This window comes from Bufo bufo, chromosome 8 (genome assembly GCF_905171765.1).
Source record: "Bufo bufo chromosome 8, aBufBuf1.1, whole genome shotgun sequence".
Lineage (NCBI taxonomy): Eukaryota > Metazoa > Chordata > Amphibia > Anura > Bufonidae > Bufo > Bufo bufo.
In genome coordinates, this window is record NC_053396.1 from 205324319 (window position 1) to 205339027 (window position 14709).

Sequence of the window (14709 nt, forward strand, 5' to 3'; positions counted from 1 at the left end):
GGAAGTGAAGATAAGATTTGTAAAAAAAAAGGTCTTCATAATTGCTCACCACATTTATGGTGAGTGAGTTCAGAGTAGACTCAGAGTAGGATCTGATGGGGGCTGGCAGGGGCTGGCTTTATAACTAGCTCTGCTATATTTCTGTAGCCTGCAACCTCTGACTGCCCAGTTGGGCTGAAACTACTACACCCAACATGTTCTGGCAGTAATAGTAAATGGATATTGGTGCAATTCTGAGCTACTAGTCTATATAATACATTTGCATTATAGGTGCAGATCCGTCTGTGCAGATACCAGACGGATCCGCACCTAACGCAGGTGTGAAAGTAGCCTTAGTTATGAAGCCATTGATAGGCCAATGAAGTATTTTACCATATGAAGGCAAAAGAAATGCATGATAAAACCAGCTCTGCTACATAATTTTTTTCATTCTGCGTGCTTCTAATGACACAAAATGTACATACCTCCCAGCTCTTGCCCTTGGCGAATCGCACAGAGGTAGAGCTTGGCAGGACAGCAGGATTGCCATCCAAAATCGGCCTGTCCTGCACAAAGTGGTACTGTTGGGAGGCATGTTTGGTCAATGGTAGGCGGTTTGGGGGTGAAGGGAGGTTGGGGGGGGCGGCGACGGGGAGAGGGGCCCCATTGTTCAGTTTTGCACCGGGGCCCCATGGATTGTGTGTACGCCACTGACTACAGGATTTCTCACATGCCTCTCCCCTACTCTGGAACTCTCTACCCCAGCACATTAGGCTCTCCCCCAACATCCAAACCTTCAAGAGTAACCTGAAAACCCACCTTTTAAGGAAAGCCTACCATCTGCACCACACAGCCACATGAGAAGCATTTACCCTCACCTACTGTGTTCTCCCCTTTCCTTATAGATTGTAATCTCTTGCTGGCAGAGTCCTCTACCCTTTTGTACCTGTGTGTTAATAGTTTCTTGTTTATTATATTTTTATATTTGTGTAACCTTGTCTGGATATACAGCACCATGGAATTAATGGCGCTTTAAAATAAATAATAATAATCTGTGTCATCATTCATCAGAATAACTGACCGACCGACTGTGTTACAGAATGGAGCTGTATGTTAACATTTATTCCTAGAGCAAACCGTGAAGTGGAACGTCTCTCCTGTTATTCCAATGTGAACACTGGTCGAGTGCAATAGTATTTTATTTGTGACTGTGTACTTTAAAGAATGTGGACTCTTTTCTTACTACAATTGCTGTACCTGGAGTTTAGTTGTGTGATTTTTTGAGGGATGGATAATATTATTATATTGGATCTATTAAGGTGCTTTATAAAAACTTTAAAATTTGGGTCAAGATTGTTCATAATTAGGAGTGTTTCTCACAGGACTTTTCACTGGTTTCTAGTTTACACCCACCCAATGCCATGAGAAGAGAACATGGCATCTTTTCACTCACCCCTAGTGGAGTAGAGGGAAGTATGACCCTGGGGTTGGATGTTCCTTCCATGGTTTGCTGTGAAGAGAGGGAGCCATGTGGAACAGAAGGTGTGTCCAACTTGGGCCAATGCCTCCCTCTCCATAGACCGTAGAGGCTGCCTCTAGGCATGCAGCGAACATTTGGTTTTCCCATTTGAAATCCTATTACAGTATGGTGGACAATAGACCCAACATGTAGCAAACCCAGCCCTAAAACCTGAAGGGCAAAGAGATGAGCTTCTATATGAAAGTCACTTACCTGAATGTAGCGTTGCTTGTATTGCACAATAACAGGACCTCCAGAGTCACCTTAAATAAGACAAAAAGACATTTAACGCTGGTCTTATGGTTATACTAGGCCTTTTCCAATAATGACCAAGTATTTCTCAATTGAGGGGTTCCAGCTGTCCCCAAGCTGCCACTCATGAGTATGTAAAGCCCTCCTCTTGGTGTTCCTTAATCCCATTCCCCCTAATGCTGTAGGGAGGTGATGCGGGATGCAGTTGGTAATAAATTATACTAAATTACCAGTGGGTTGTGGTCATGAACACACCAAAGTAAGTTCTGAAACAAAAGACTATGAATGTTTACCTTTGCAGGTTTGTGGATCCACCTGAGGTTCTATTCCCCCCGTACATAAGAAATTGTCAGTCACAACGTCTCTAATGTCTGGAATATCCTTGAATTTATCAATTTTTTTTGTATCATCTAGACAGGCTTGTCTCTGTGGAGGAGAAGAGAAGTTGCCATGTCAAAAAGGAAACAGTTTATTGTACAAAGCAAATTACATCCTTAACCAGCTCAAGATCGGGCCTTTCAACTTCTTCCATTTTTTTAGTACATTATTCTTTGAAAGCCATAACTTTTTTTTCTATTCAGTTATGTAAATATTTTTTGTGCCTTTATTCAGTGATACATGGGGCTTTATTTTTATGTCATTTTTAGTATTTTTTGTCTATTTTTTTTTATAAAATGGAAATATAAAATAAAGGGGGAAATAGTCTATTTTTCATATTTTTAAAATCTAATATTTTCTTTTATTATGTCACCTTTATATATTAGTCGTTTTGATATATGGGTTGTATGGATTATGGTCACTGGGAGGGAGGCCTAGAAGCTGCGGTATGGCATGTGGTGGTGTTTTTTGTCTTTATGTTTTAATTCACTGTACAGCCTCACTGGAGAGCTGATCTGGTTCTACTAAGACCCAGCAGCTCTGGCAGAGTCCAGGGCCCCTGAAATCACATGACCGCTGGGAGCAGAGGAAGAAGCGGCATTGCTGTTTTCTGTTCTCTATACAGAATGCTCACTCAGCACTGTGTATACGCTGTGTCTGTGAAAAAAGTCCCTGCCTCCTCTATGCGGAGCCCTGCTGTCACTGACAGCCGTCTTCCTGCTTCTGCAGCTGCACGATTAGCATGCAGCTGTAATCTCTGCAGGGACATTTTAAAAAGGCTGTGCAGAGATAGAAGATGACCGGCCGGACACGTAAAGTCAACGGACGGTCGGGCAAGGGTTAAACTGAATCTCCACCTTTAATAATAATAATAAAACAAAATAATTAAAGGAAATGTTCACTTGATGATTTATACAGGCTGAAAAATACGACGCTCATTTCAAGAAAATTCTGCATGAGAAATGTTTCGTAGGTGTATTGACCTGTTTTTGATGCACGGACTGATCAGTGCAGAATGCCAGCCAAGAGCTGATACTTCTAATCAGCGGCATAGAAATCAATAGAATGTTTTTTGAGAGCGTAATCCACACAAAACATCCAGTAAAAAATATGGCGTGAACATGTTCATTGCTCATTCTTCTTACCTTACTCCCTCGCTTTATCAACACATTCTTCCTTTCCAATTTATTCTCAACTTCCTCTGCAACAAACATGGCTTTCAACGCTTCAGACGAGAGAATTTCCTTTTCTAGAAAATAAAAAACATTTATGGGTTCAGACTTTTTTTTTTACATTTTTATTGGTCATATTACTATGTTTTCATTCTACTCAATGGCACTTTAGACTGTAGACCTAGTGATTTTGTCTGCTGCCACCCACCACTAGGGGGAGCTGACTGAAGACATTTTAATACAACTCCCATTGAACTCAATAATAAATCTGTCTTCATTCAGCTCCCCCTAGTGCAGTGCTTCTCAAATAGTAAAGGGGGGCTCGTTCAGGGCCGGCCTTTGGGGTGTGCGGGCTGTGCGGCCGCACAGGGCGCCATAGCAACAGGGGCGCCGGACGGCCGACAGCTCGCAGTGTAATATGCGGCAGGGAGATGAGCTCTTCCATTGTGGAAGCGCTCATCTCCCTTCCTCTGATCAGAGGCAGGCGCTAGACGCGATGTACGGAGCGGGGGCCGGGGGAGGGACTGGGAGGAGGAGCTGGGGGCCGGCAATAGCGGTGGGGCGGTGCGGTCACTGTACTATAGCCCCGGCCCACCGCTCCCTCCGGTATACTAATATAAAATGTATTATTGAATTAAAAGTTATTAAACATGCCCCCCTCACTCCTAATAGTACCGTATATCCGAATTTCTTCTGTATAATGCCGGCAGGCAGGCCGGCGCGTCCCTCAGTGATGTCATGTGCCTGCACCGCCTGCTTTATGAATGAAGCAGGCGGCTCAGACAAGTGACGTCACTGAGGGACGCGCCGGCCGCCCGGCCCGCCTGCCGGCATTATACAGAAGAAATTCGGATATACGGTACTATTAGGATTGAGGGGGGCATGTTTAATAACTTTAAACGGCGGCGGTGGGCACACGGAATCTGTGGATGGCACAGTTAAGGGGTGGGGGTCTGTGGATGGCACTGTTATGGGCTGGGGGGGGGCACTGTGGATGGCACTGTTATGGGGTGGGGGGTCTGGATGGCACATATATAACAGTGCCAGCCACAGATCCCCCTGTAACAATGCCAGCCACAGATCCCCCCCATAAGTGTCCGTCATCCACAGATCCCACCATAAGTGTCCGTCATCCACAGATCCCCCCATAAGTGTCCGTCATCCACAGATCCCACCATAAGTGTCCGTCATCCACAGATCCCCCCCATAAGTGTCCGTTATCCACAGATCCCCCCATAAGTGTCCGTCATCCACAGATCCCCCCATAAGTGTCCGTCATCCACAGATCCCCCCATAAGTGTCCGTCATCCACAGATCCCCCCCATAAGTGTCCGTCATCCACAGATCCCCCCCATAAGTGTCCGTTATCCACAGATCCCCCCATAAGTGTCCGTCATCCACAGATCCCCCCATAAGTGTCCGTCATCCACAAGCGGGGGGCGCGAAATGTTTTCTTCTTCCTAGGGGGGGCATGACAGAAAATAATTGAGAAGCACTGCCCTAGTGGTAGCTATAGACAGCCAAAATTGGCTGTGTGAGGGGAAGCAAATTATTTGGAGCTTTGTATCATAAACATTAACTCTGATTCCTTTACAGTGCCTTGAAAAGGTATTCATACCCCTTGAACTTTTCCAAATTTTTTTCATGTTACACCCACAAACTTAAATGTAGTTTTGGGGGATTTTATGCGATAGACCAACACAAAGTAGCAAGTATATGTGAAGTGAAAAAAAAATTATAGATGGTTTTTAAAATGTTTAACAAATAAAACATTGGAAAGTGTGGTGTGCATTTGTATTCAGCCCCCTGAGTCAATACTTTGTAGGACCACCTTTTGCTGAAATTACAGCTGCAAGTCTTTTGGGGGATGACTATACCAGCTTTGAACATCCAGAGGCTGAACTTTTTGCCTTCTTTTCTTTTTACAAAATACAGTAGCTCGCGCTCAGTCAGAATGGATGGAGAGCATTTGTGAATAGTGTCAACTCTTTTGCAGCCTCTACCAGGTTTCCCCCCAGGATTGCCCTCTATTTAGCTCCATCCATCTTCCAAACAACTCTGACCAGATTTCCTGTCCATGCTGAAGAAAAGCATCCCCCAGCATGATGCTGCCATCACCATGTTTCACTGTGGGGATGATGCCTTCAGGATGGTGTGCAGGGTCAGTTTTCCACCACACATAGCGTTTTGCATTTAGACCAAAAACTTTGGTCTCATCTGACCAGAGCACCTTCTTCCATATCTTTGCTGTGAGCCCTACATGGCTTGTGGCGAACTGCAAATGGGACTTCTTATGACTTGCTTTCAAAAATGACTTTCTTCTTACTACTCTTCTACAAAGGCCAGATTTGTGGAGTTCACCACTAATAGTTGTCCTATGGACAGATTCTCTCACCTTAGCTGTGAATTTCTGCAGCTCATCCAGAGTGACCATGGGCCTCTTGGCTGCTCTTCTAATTAGTGCTCTCCTTGCTTGGGCTGTCAGTTTAGGTTGGTGGCCATATCTTGGTAGTTTTACAGTTGTGCCATTCTCCCCCATTTATGGATTATGGATTGAACAGTGCTCCGTGAGAAGTTCGGAGCTTGGGATATTTTTTTATAACCTAACCCTGCTTTACACTTCTCCATAACTTTATCCCTGACCTGTCTGGTGTGTTCCTTGGTTTTCTATTAGATCACTAATGTTCACTAACAAACCACTGAGGCCTTCACAGAGCAGCTACAGTTATACTGAGAATAAATGACAAACAGGTGGACTCTATTTACTAATTAGGTGACTTCTAAAGGGAATTGGTCACTCTATTTTATTTAGGGGTATCAGAGTACAAGGGGCTGAATACAAATGCACGCCACACTTTTCAGATTTTTATTTATTACAAATTTTCACATTTTTCACTTCACACATACTTGCTACTTTGTGTTGGTCTATCACATAAAATCCAAATAAAATACATTTAAGTTTTTGGGCGTAACGTGAAAAAAATGTGGAAATGTTCAAGGGGTATGAATACTTTTTCAAGGCACTGCAAATTTACTGTAAAATTAATCAGAACAGAATATTGGACCTAAACATGAAACCATGTCTATAGCTGGAAGCACACACATCTATTCTGTTAAATTCTTCCTTCTGACACTCACCGTGATCACTGCATGTTACAGATTTCCCTAGTTTCCTCAAAGCCCAGGATGTCCCCGATGTGCATGGAAGGCAAATGGGTCTGCAGGAAAAGCAAGCATATATTTGCTTTCTAAATAATTATATTCAATTCCACTCTATTTAAATAAGCTGTAAATCAAATTTATAGGACTTATCTAGTCTTATAGATGGCACTGTCTGCTCAATACAGACTTTCTCCAGCACGCCTGCAGTGGGTTTCCATCTCTCCAGTGTCTAAATGAAGCCATATAAATATTATTGGAAATGGCTACTTAACCCTTTAAGGACATTGCCATTGTTCGCCAAATTTTGGAAATCTGACATGTGTCACGTTATGTGGCAATAACTTTGGAACACTTTTACTTATCCAAGCCATTCTGAGATTGTTTTCTCATGACACTATGTACTTCATGATAGTGGTAAATTTGAGTCAATATAAATCACCTTTATTTTTATTTATTTTTTAAATCCTAAATTTAGAGAAAATTTCGAATATTAGAAGCAGTTCTTAATTTTTTTTTAAAAAGTTTCAAAACCCACTTTTTTAAGGACCAGTTCAGTTATGAAGTCACTTTGTGGGGCTTACATAACAGAAACCACCCATAAATTACCCCAATTTAGAAACTACACCAAACAAGTTATTCAAAACAGATTTTTAATTTATTTTTTAACCCTTTAGGTGTTCCACAAGAATTAAAGGAAAATGGAGATACAATTAAAAAATTTCACTTTTTCCATTTTAATCAATTTTTTTTCTCTAACACATCAAGGGTTAACAGCCAAAGAAAACTCTAAATCTATTACCCTGATTATGCAGTTTACACAAACACCCTATAAGTGGCCATAAATTTCTGTATGGGCACACGGCAGGGCGCAGAAGGAAAGGAGTGCCATATGGTTTTTGGAGGGCAGGTTTTGCTCGACAGTTTTTTAGACACAATGCCTCATTTCTAGCCCCCCTCATGCACCCTGCGGTAGAAACAATCAAAAAGTGACCCGCATTTTGGAAACTACGGGATGAGGTGACAGTTTTGATACTATTTTGGGGTACATATGAATTTTGATCGCTACACTTTTTGCGAGGCATGGTTACCACAAATGGCTATTCTGGCACAGTTTTTATTTTTTTTAAATGTTCACCTGACAGGTTAGATCAGGTGAAATTTTTATAGAGCAGGTTGTTACGGACGTGACAATATCAAACATGTCTACTTTTTTGTTTGTTTGTTTCAGTTTTACATAATAAAGCATTTTTTTAAAAAAAAATCATGTTTCTGTGTCTCCATTTTCTGAAAGACATATTTTTTCTATTTTTCTGCCGATTGTCTTGTGTAGAGGCTCATTTTTTTGTGGGAAGAGTTAACATTTTTATTGGTATCAATTTTGGGTACATAAGATTTATTGATCTTTCAATATTACACTTTATGGTGCAAGTAGACCAAAAAATTGGTTGTTTTGGCACAGCTTTTATTTAATTTTTTTACAGCATTCACCTTACGGGGTGATATTGTTATACAGCATATCATTCCAAACGCATCATACCTAATATGTCTATTTTAGTTTATTTATTTTGGTTTTACACAATAAAGGCATTGTTGAAAAAAAAACATATTTTTTGGGCGATTATCTTATGTAGGAGCTCATTTTTTGCGGGAAGAGATGATGGTTTTATTGTGTGATATTTTTATAGAGCAGGTTTTTACGGACATGACAATATCAAACATGTCTACTGATTTATTATGGTTTTACACAATAAAAGCATTTCAGAAAATAAAAATATGCATTTTCTGAAAACCATATTTTTTACTTTTTGGGCGATTGTCTTATGTAGGAGCTCATTTTTTGCGGAATTAGGTGACTGTTTGATTGGTACTAATTTTGGGTACAAATTACTTTTTTGATCACTTTTAATACAATTTTTTGGGAAGTTAGGTGGGCAAAATTTATATTCTATAATAGTTTTTCTTTTTCTTTTTTTCTTTTTATGGTGCTCACCGTGCAGGAAAAGTAATGTGATTCTTTTATAGATCAGGTCATTACGGACGAGGCAATACCAAACATGTTTAGTGTTTTTATATTTTTTACATTTTTAATCAATTATAAATGTGCGGATACAGGAAGAAATTTGATTTTTTTTCTTTTTTTTTTTTTACTTTTCTTTAACACTTTTTTGACACAGGCTCACTTGGTTCTTGAAGATCCAGTGGGTCTGATGCCTCTACAATACACTGCAGTACACTGTATAGTGTACTGCAGTGTATTTCCATTCAGTAAGCTTAATCAAGCTCCTATTAAAGTGCCCAACACAGTACCTGCCACATATACAACCAGGCAAAGAGCTTGCCCATATAATCGTGCAAACCACAGTTCCTGATGGTCACCTTGACATTGCTAAAATGTTTTATTGCTAAGTTACATGTTCTAATTTGTTATATTTGTGTACCTAATAGCATTTTTTGGACATTAATGGTTAAAACCTTGCCTCACTGACTTAGGTTTCCAGGAGATGAACTGGGTGGATTATTCAGTGCAGTCTGTTCTCTAACTGTGCTACAGTGAGGACCTACATGTGCATGCTCCTCAGAGCTAGGCCCAAGTTCAGAGAATCCTCATCTCAGAGACTTCTACAGCGGAAGAAGCAACTTTAACATCAAAGTGCTCCAGAGAGAATAAATCAGAAGATCTAGGATCCTGAAGGCCGTGCATTGGAGTCAGACAGCAACGTATTGTGCATGGTTATGGTCTAGAAACTTTGCCTCTGTGAGAGGGAACATTGCTGAAACATCCTTTGAAACTCAGAGATAATTTGGCAAACCATATCTGAAATCTGAAGCCCCTCAGCCCAGGAACTGCCAAAACATTTAACAAGAACCTCATTGCTTGTCTATGGTTCTGTTGAGAGACTTTAGAAAGAGATAGAGAGACATGGAGAAGGATTACTAAACCCTCAAACATTGCTGCCGTCCATACATTGCTATTGGGGAAGGATTGCACTGTGTTATTGCTGGATGTACTACTACTCCCAACCTCCACTTTAGTAAAGAGAGAGACTTATTTATTGGCATCAACTGTCCTTGTAAATGACTCCACACTCAGTCCCTGTAGCCTATAAGTTAGTCATGGTGCTCCATGTCTTTTACCTGCGATTTGAGGAAAATTCAATCTTCGTTTTTAGTTCAATGAGAGCCAAATCATAATCAAAGGATTTCTTCACTTTCTTGTCCTGTTTGCCAAGTGGGTTGTACTTATTATGACGGTGGAGGTCCTTCGCTTTGTATTCCCTACCTACAATAAATGGAAGAAAATAGGGTAACATGCGCAGTCCTGTGCGCCTCACACTTTGAAATGGTCCCCAATCTGCTCAAATTCCTGCCAGAACACGGAGGTTGTAGGTGGACAACAGCTGGAGATTGAATGAAATCCATGGGAGCACTTACCTCCTACTACAATGCTGATACTATGGAGTTCTTCATCTAGATTAAAACAGTGAGCAGCGGTCAAGATAAAATCTTTGCTTATGATAGAGCCTTTACATGTTTCTTGAGAACCAGGGCGCTATAATAAAAAAAGGGAAAAAGGTAATATTTTTTATTTATTAGCAGTTCCAATGAATACCTGTATGTGATGTTTACAGTCTTCTGGCACCAGAACACGTTTTCTCCAGCTACAGCTGAAGTCCATCCACCTTAGTTCATTAGAACTCAGTTTTTCACAATCTTGCTCATGTTCTCTCTCATCAATTAGTTTAGATCACTACTGTATTTGTCAGAATAAAAACAAGAGACAAGGATTTACTTAAAGGGGTTGTTTCACTTCAGCAAATAGCATTTATTATGTAGAGGAAGTTAATACAAGACACTTACTAATGTATTGTGATTGTCCATATTGCTTCCTTTGCTGGCTTCATTCATTTTTCCATCACATTATACACAGCTCATTGCCAAGATTACGACCAACCTGCAATTCACCAGCGGTGGTCGTGCTTGCACACGATAGGAAAAAGCAGTGGCCCATGTGCACTCCAGAGAGGCCAGTAGCTGGTCAGCTAAGACCTGTCCTAGGTTGCTAGTATAGCTTATATGTGTATACAGCTAGACCTGCCAATAGCCTTAATACAGTTCCTATGTTTATGTGTTAAAGACAAAAGCATAGTTATTTACTGTGACATCATGTTTTGGATGTCATATACCTGTTATATATTTTGTGTTCACAGAAGCAGAAAAATATAATATGCCTTTAAGATTCATTTTGTAATGAAAGGTAAGCTCAGTGACACAGCAGAAACAACAGAAAGTATAGTGTTGATCTGTTGTTGCTGGGCAGAAGTCAAGCAAGAGTTTTCACCAATCACAGCCAGCCTCACACACAGCCTGTCTGGGAATTCCCCCAGCTCCTGCTGCTAGAATCATTATTCACCAGAGACAGGAGATGAATTGACATTCTCTCCACTGAGAGCTGAGTTTTATGGGAACAAGAGGCCAAAATAGGTAGTTAAAACAGTTATATAATGTTCCTATTTCTAGTATTGTGTTTAGAACTGTATACTGAACTAGATTTATATGTGTTTACTTACAGTTTCACCAATTCCAAATCAATTGCAACCATACAAATTGCAAGCATACAATTGCAAGCATTCAGATTCCATATTGCAATCCAAATTGCATACAACCATACCAGATAATACTCAACCAATCTGCAAATAGTTCATGCAAACTGCAACTCCAGTTTAGCCAGTAGAACTGTTACATCTCAGATATACCTCTCAGAGAGATCATAAAGTGCTTAAATGACTTAAAGTGACAGTACAGATACTGAAGAGAGAAATATATATCCACCATTTTATGTTGAACGACAAGATTGAACAGTTGAACCACCATTTTATGCATACCGCCATTTTGTGATATCTTTTCAATGCGTGTTATGTACATAGACTATCTGCTGCGGAGGCGGCAGGGTTATATGAAGAAAAGTTGAAGTTAATAAAAAAGGTATTTTAAGCATTTGGTGTGCTCTTTAAACCTAGTGTTTCCATAGAACGGTGCTAGAGGAATTGCAGAGTAATAGACTGTCTGGTTAGACTAAAAGTCAGAGATATCAAAATTCTTCTAATGCCACAGCGCAAAAAGCACTTCATAGTGCTGCACCTGCCACAGTGGAACTATTTTGCAACTTGCACAGTAAAGAGCGCATTAGAGCAGCAAAATGCCAGCATATACCGCCACGCAGCAACTGTTTCCTGAGTGAGCAAGCAAAGACATCTCATAAAGGCCATATAACGTGTGCATTTGTCAAACTGCAGCCGACTCTTAAAGTGGCAGAATGGCAAAGGCAAAATAGTCAGAGAAAGAGCGCCAACCCTCCTGCGATCCCTAGAGAGAGAAAGAGACGCATGGTGGGAGGCCAAAATCCAGTGCCTGAACCGCTATCCATGGAGAGACCACGTACTGCAGCCAGCTAGTTTCCTGCCACTAGGCCCAAAAACTGCAGCAGCGTATCCAAGCCAGCGCATTGCAAGTCAGCACAAAGCATTGCAAGTCTGCACAGAGCATCGCAAGTCAGCGAAGAGCATCAAATCACATCAAGAAGACAAGAGACAAGTCTCCTTTAAGACAGACATTTGTTGCAGAAACCTTCAGATTGCAGTATCCTGCTCTTCAGAATAAGGTCAAAGATTTCCTTTTATTACTTATCATTGCATATAGGTTTTGGCATAAAGAGACATTTTTGTGTTCAGAAGAAGACTTTAAAGTAAAACAAAGGACAGTTTGTATTACACAGACTCTATTGCATTTAAAGTGAAGGTCATTTATTGCCTGCATTTATTGCTGTTGTATTTAAAGTCATTTATTTCTGCATTTGTCAGTATTGCATTTAAAGTGAAAGGACTCTTAATATTCGTATTGATTGTCAGTACTGCATTTAAAGTATAATGTCTGAGCCTAGTATTACCATGCCACTGTTAGAGGATGCAAAGATAGATAGAGTAGAATTTGAAGAGCAAGGGAACCTGTCTGAGGTAGAAGAGTCTGATATAGCATTAGTCTTGCCTCAAACAAATATAGAACTATGACGTTTATCACGTGCCAGAAAACTGACCCCAAAGATGCTGGAAAATTTGGAGCAAGAAGCAACACTGAAAGGAAAAAAGTTCGCCAGAATGTATGATAAATGGAAATTATACATTAAAGACATTTGTAAAAAGCTAAAACAAGAAAGTATAAAAGGGAACTTAAATGATATGGTAGAGACAGTAGAAGAATCTGAATCAGAGCTTATGGCAGCATATGTCAACCTGCGGTCATTTACAACATCTTCCCAGGATAATGTAAGGAACATGGACAAATGTACTGTGGTCACTAAAGATTTGGTAAAGCTCATGAGAGAACTATCATCTGCAGAAAACTATGATGAAGTTAAAGCAAGAAGTGAAGAATGAATGAGCTTTTTATGAGAGACAATGCTAGATCCTTAGGTGGTACTACAATCTCAAGTGTGACTTCCTTCACTAGCAGAAGTGCCACCCATATATCAGAGTCCTCAAATACTTCAGCCAAAAGAAAGGAATTAGCTGAATAACTTGCTGTCAAGAGAGCAGAAATTGAAATGAAGCTGCCATCGAGGCGTAGAGCCAACTGATGGCTGAAAAGAAAGCTGAAAAGGATGCAAAATGCCATCAGATGGAAGCTGAAATCGAGGCACAGCGCCAACAGATGAAAAGTCTGGAAAGGCAGAAAGAAGTTAAGATCATAGAAGCCAGACTCAGAGTACATGAGGAGGATATGAGTCAGAGTAGTCATAGGTTAAAATCTGTACTAAGTGAAGAAACAGGCTCCGTCTTTATGCCCAGGAGAATGGAAGGACATCTCAAGCATGAAGTGAAGAAATAAGTTATTATCCTTCCATCCCTGCTCATAAAAACAAAGAGAGGCCTAGTCCAGTGTTAGGAAAAAGGTGTGTGAATTTACCTTCTATCTCAACCGGAAAAGATGAAGAAAAGGACTCACCTAATTTAGAAGTAAGTGAGAAAATAGAACCGGATGATTCTATTCCTAGATGCCATGGGAATGCTCAGGAGAGTAACAGCAAGACCACAGAGAACAGTCCTAGCTAGACTTCCTGTTCCGGAACCCACTGTATTTTCAGGAGACGTACTGAAGTTCATAGAGTGGAAGGCAAGTTTTGAAATAATCATTGAGCATCATTGCTTCAGTCCAGTTGACAAGTTATTCTACCTTCAGAGATATGTTGGTGGAGAAGCCAAGGAAGTTCTTGAAGGTAACTTCTATAGAAAAGATGAAGAAGCCTACAAGCAAGCTTCGGAAAAATTGAATGCAAGATATGGTCATCCTTTCTTAGTACAAAGAGCCTTTAGAGAGAAACTGAATAACTGGCCTAAAATAGGTCCTAAAGAACACTTCAGAATCCAAAAGTATGGTGACTTACTGCAAGCATGCAGCAATGCCATCCCACATGTTTAAGGACTGGAAGTACTAAATGACTATCTAGAAAACCACAGGATGCTGACTAAGCTACCTGAAAAAGTGGCTTCTAGATGGAATCGCTATGTGACTAAACAGTTAGATCTAGGTAAGAACTTCCCAAGTTTTCAAAAATTCTCTTTGTCAATGAGGAAGCACGGATAGTATGTAATTCAGTAACATCATCCTACGTCTTAAAATCCTTAGAAGAAAGGCCTGCAAGAGAGATAAGACGTGCAAGAGCAACTAGCTTTGCAACTAACACAGCAGCTAAAGGTCAAGATACTTACGAGAACAAGTTCAAAGTCGCTACTGGGATCAGCAGAGAGATAGAACCGACAAATCTTCAGACTACCTTCAAGTGTATGTTCTGTGGAGAGAACCACTCCATACATAAGTGCTAACAATTGAAGGAGAAGTCCCCAGATGAAAAGAAAAAATTTGTGCTGGATAACCAACTGTGTTTCAGATACCTAAGAAAAGGCCATGTTACTAAGCAGTGTAAGAAAAAGGCCACATGCAGCATTTGCAAAGGACGCCATCCTACACCACTACATGAAGAACGTCCAAAGAAAGATAAATCCTCAATACCTAAAGATACTGAGGAAGGAAAGAAAATATCTGTATTCTCTTGCAGAGAGAGGGAAAGAGAAAGCAATGGCACATCAATGGTTGCACCAGTGTGCATATTAAATCCTAAAAAGAGGAACAAGAAGGTATACACCTATGCGCTACTGGATGCCAAGGGTGATGTCACCTTCATTGATCAAGAAA

At 40.5% G+C, this 14709-nt stretch overlaps 1 protein-coding gene across 1 annotated transcript in view; it reads right to left on the reverse strand.

Annotated features, from left to right (window-relative positions):
- The window catches only part of LOC120977484 (complement factor B-like), a 160659-nt gene that overhangs the window by 8173 nt on the left and 137777 nt on the right, over positions 1–14709 (reverse strand). The window contains exons 12-17 of the mRNA XM_040405448.1: positions 9891–10012; positions 9598–9738; positions 6439–6518; positions 3274–3377; positions 2044–2176; positions 1712–1761 (exon numbers count right to left, since the gene is read on the reverse strand). Of these exons, the coding sequence (XP_040261382.1) occupies positions 1712–1761; positions 2044–2176; positions 3274–3377; positions 6439–6518; positions 9598–9738; positions 9891–10012 (630 nt within the window). The remainder of the gene's footprint in view (positions 1–1711; positions 1762–2043; positions 2177–3273; positions 3378–6438; positions 6519–9597; positions 9739–9890; positions 10013–14709) is intronic.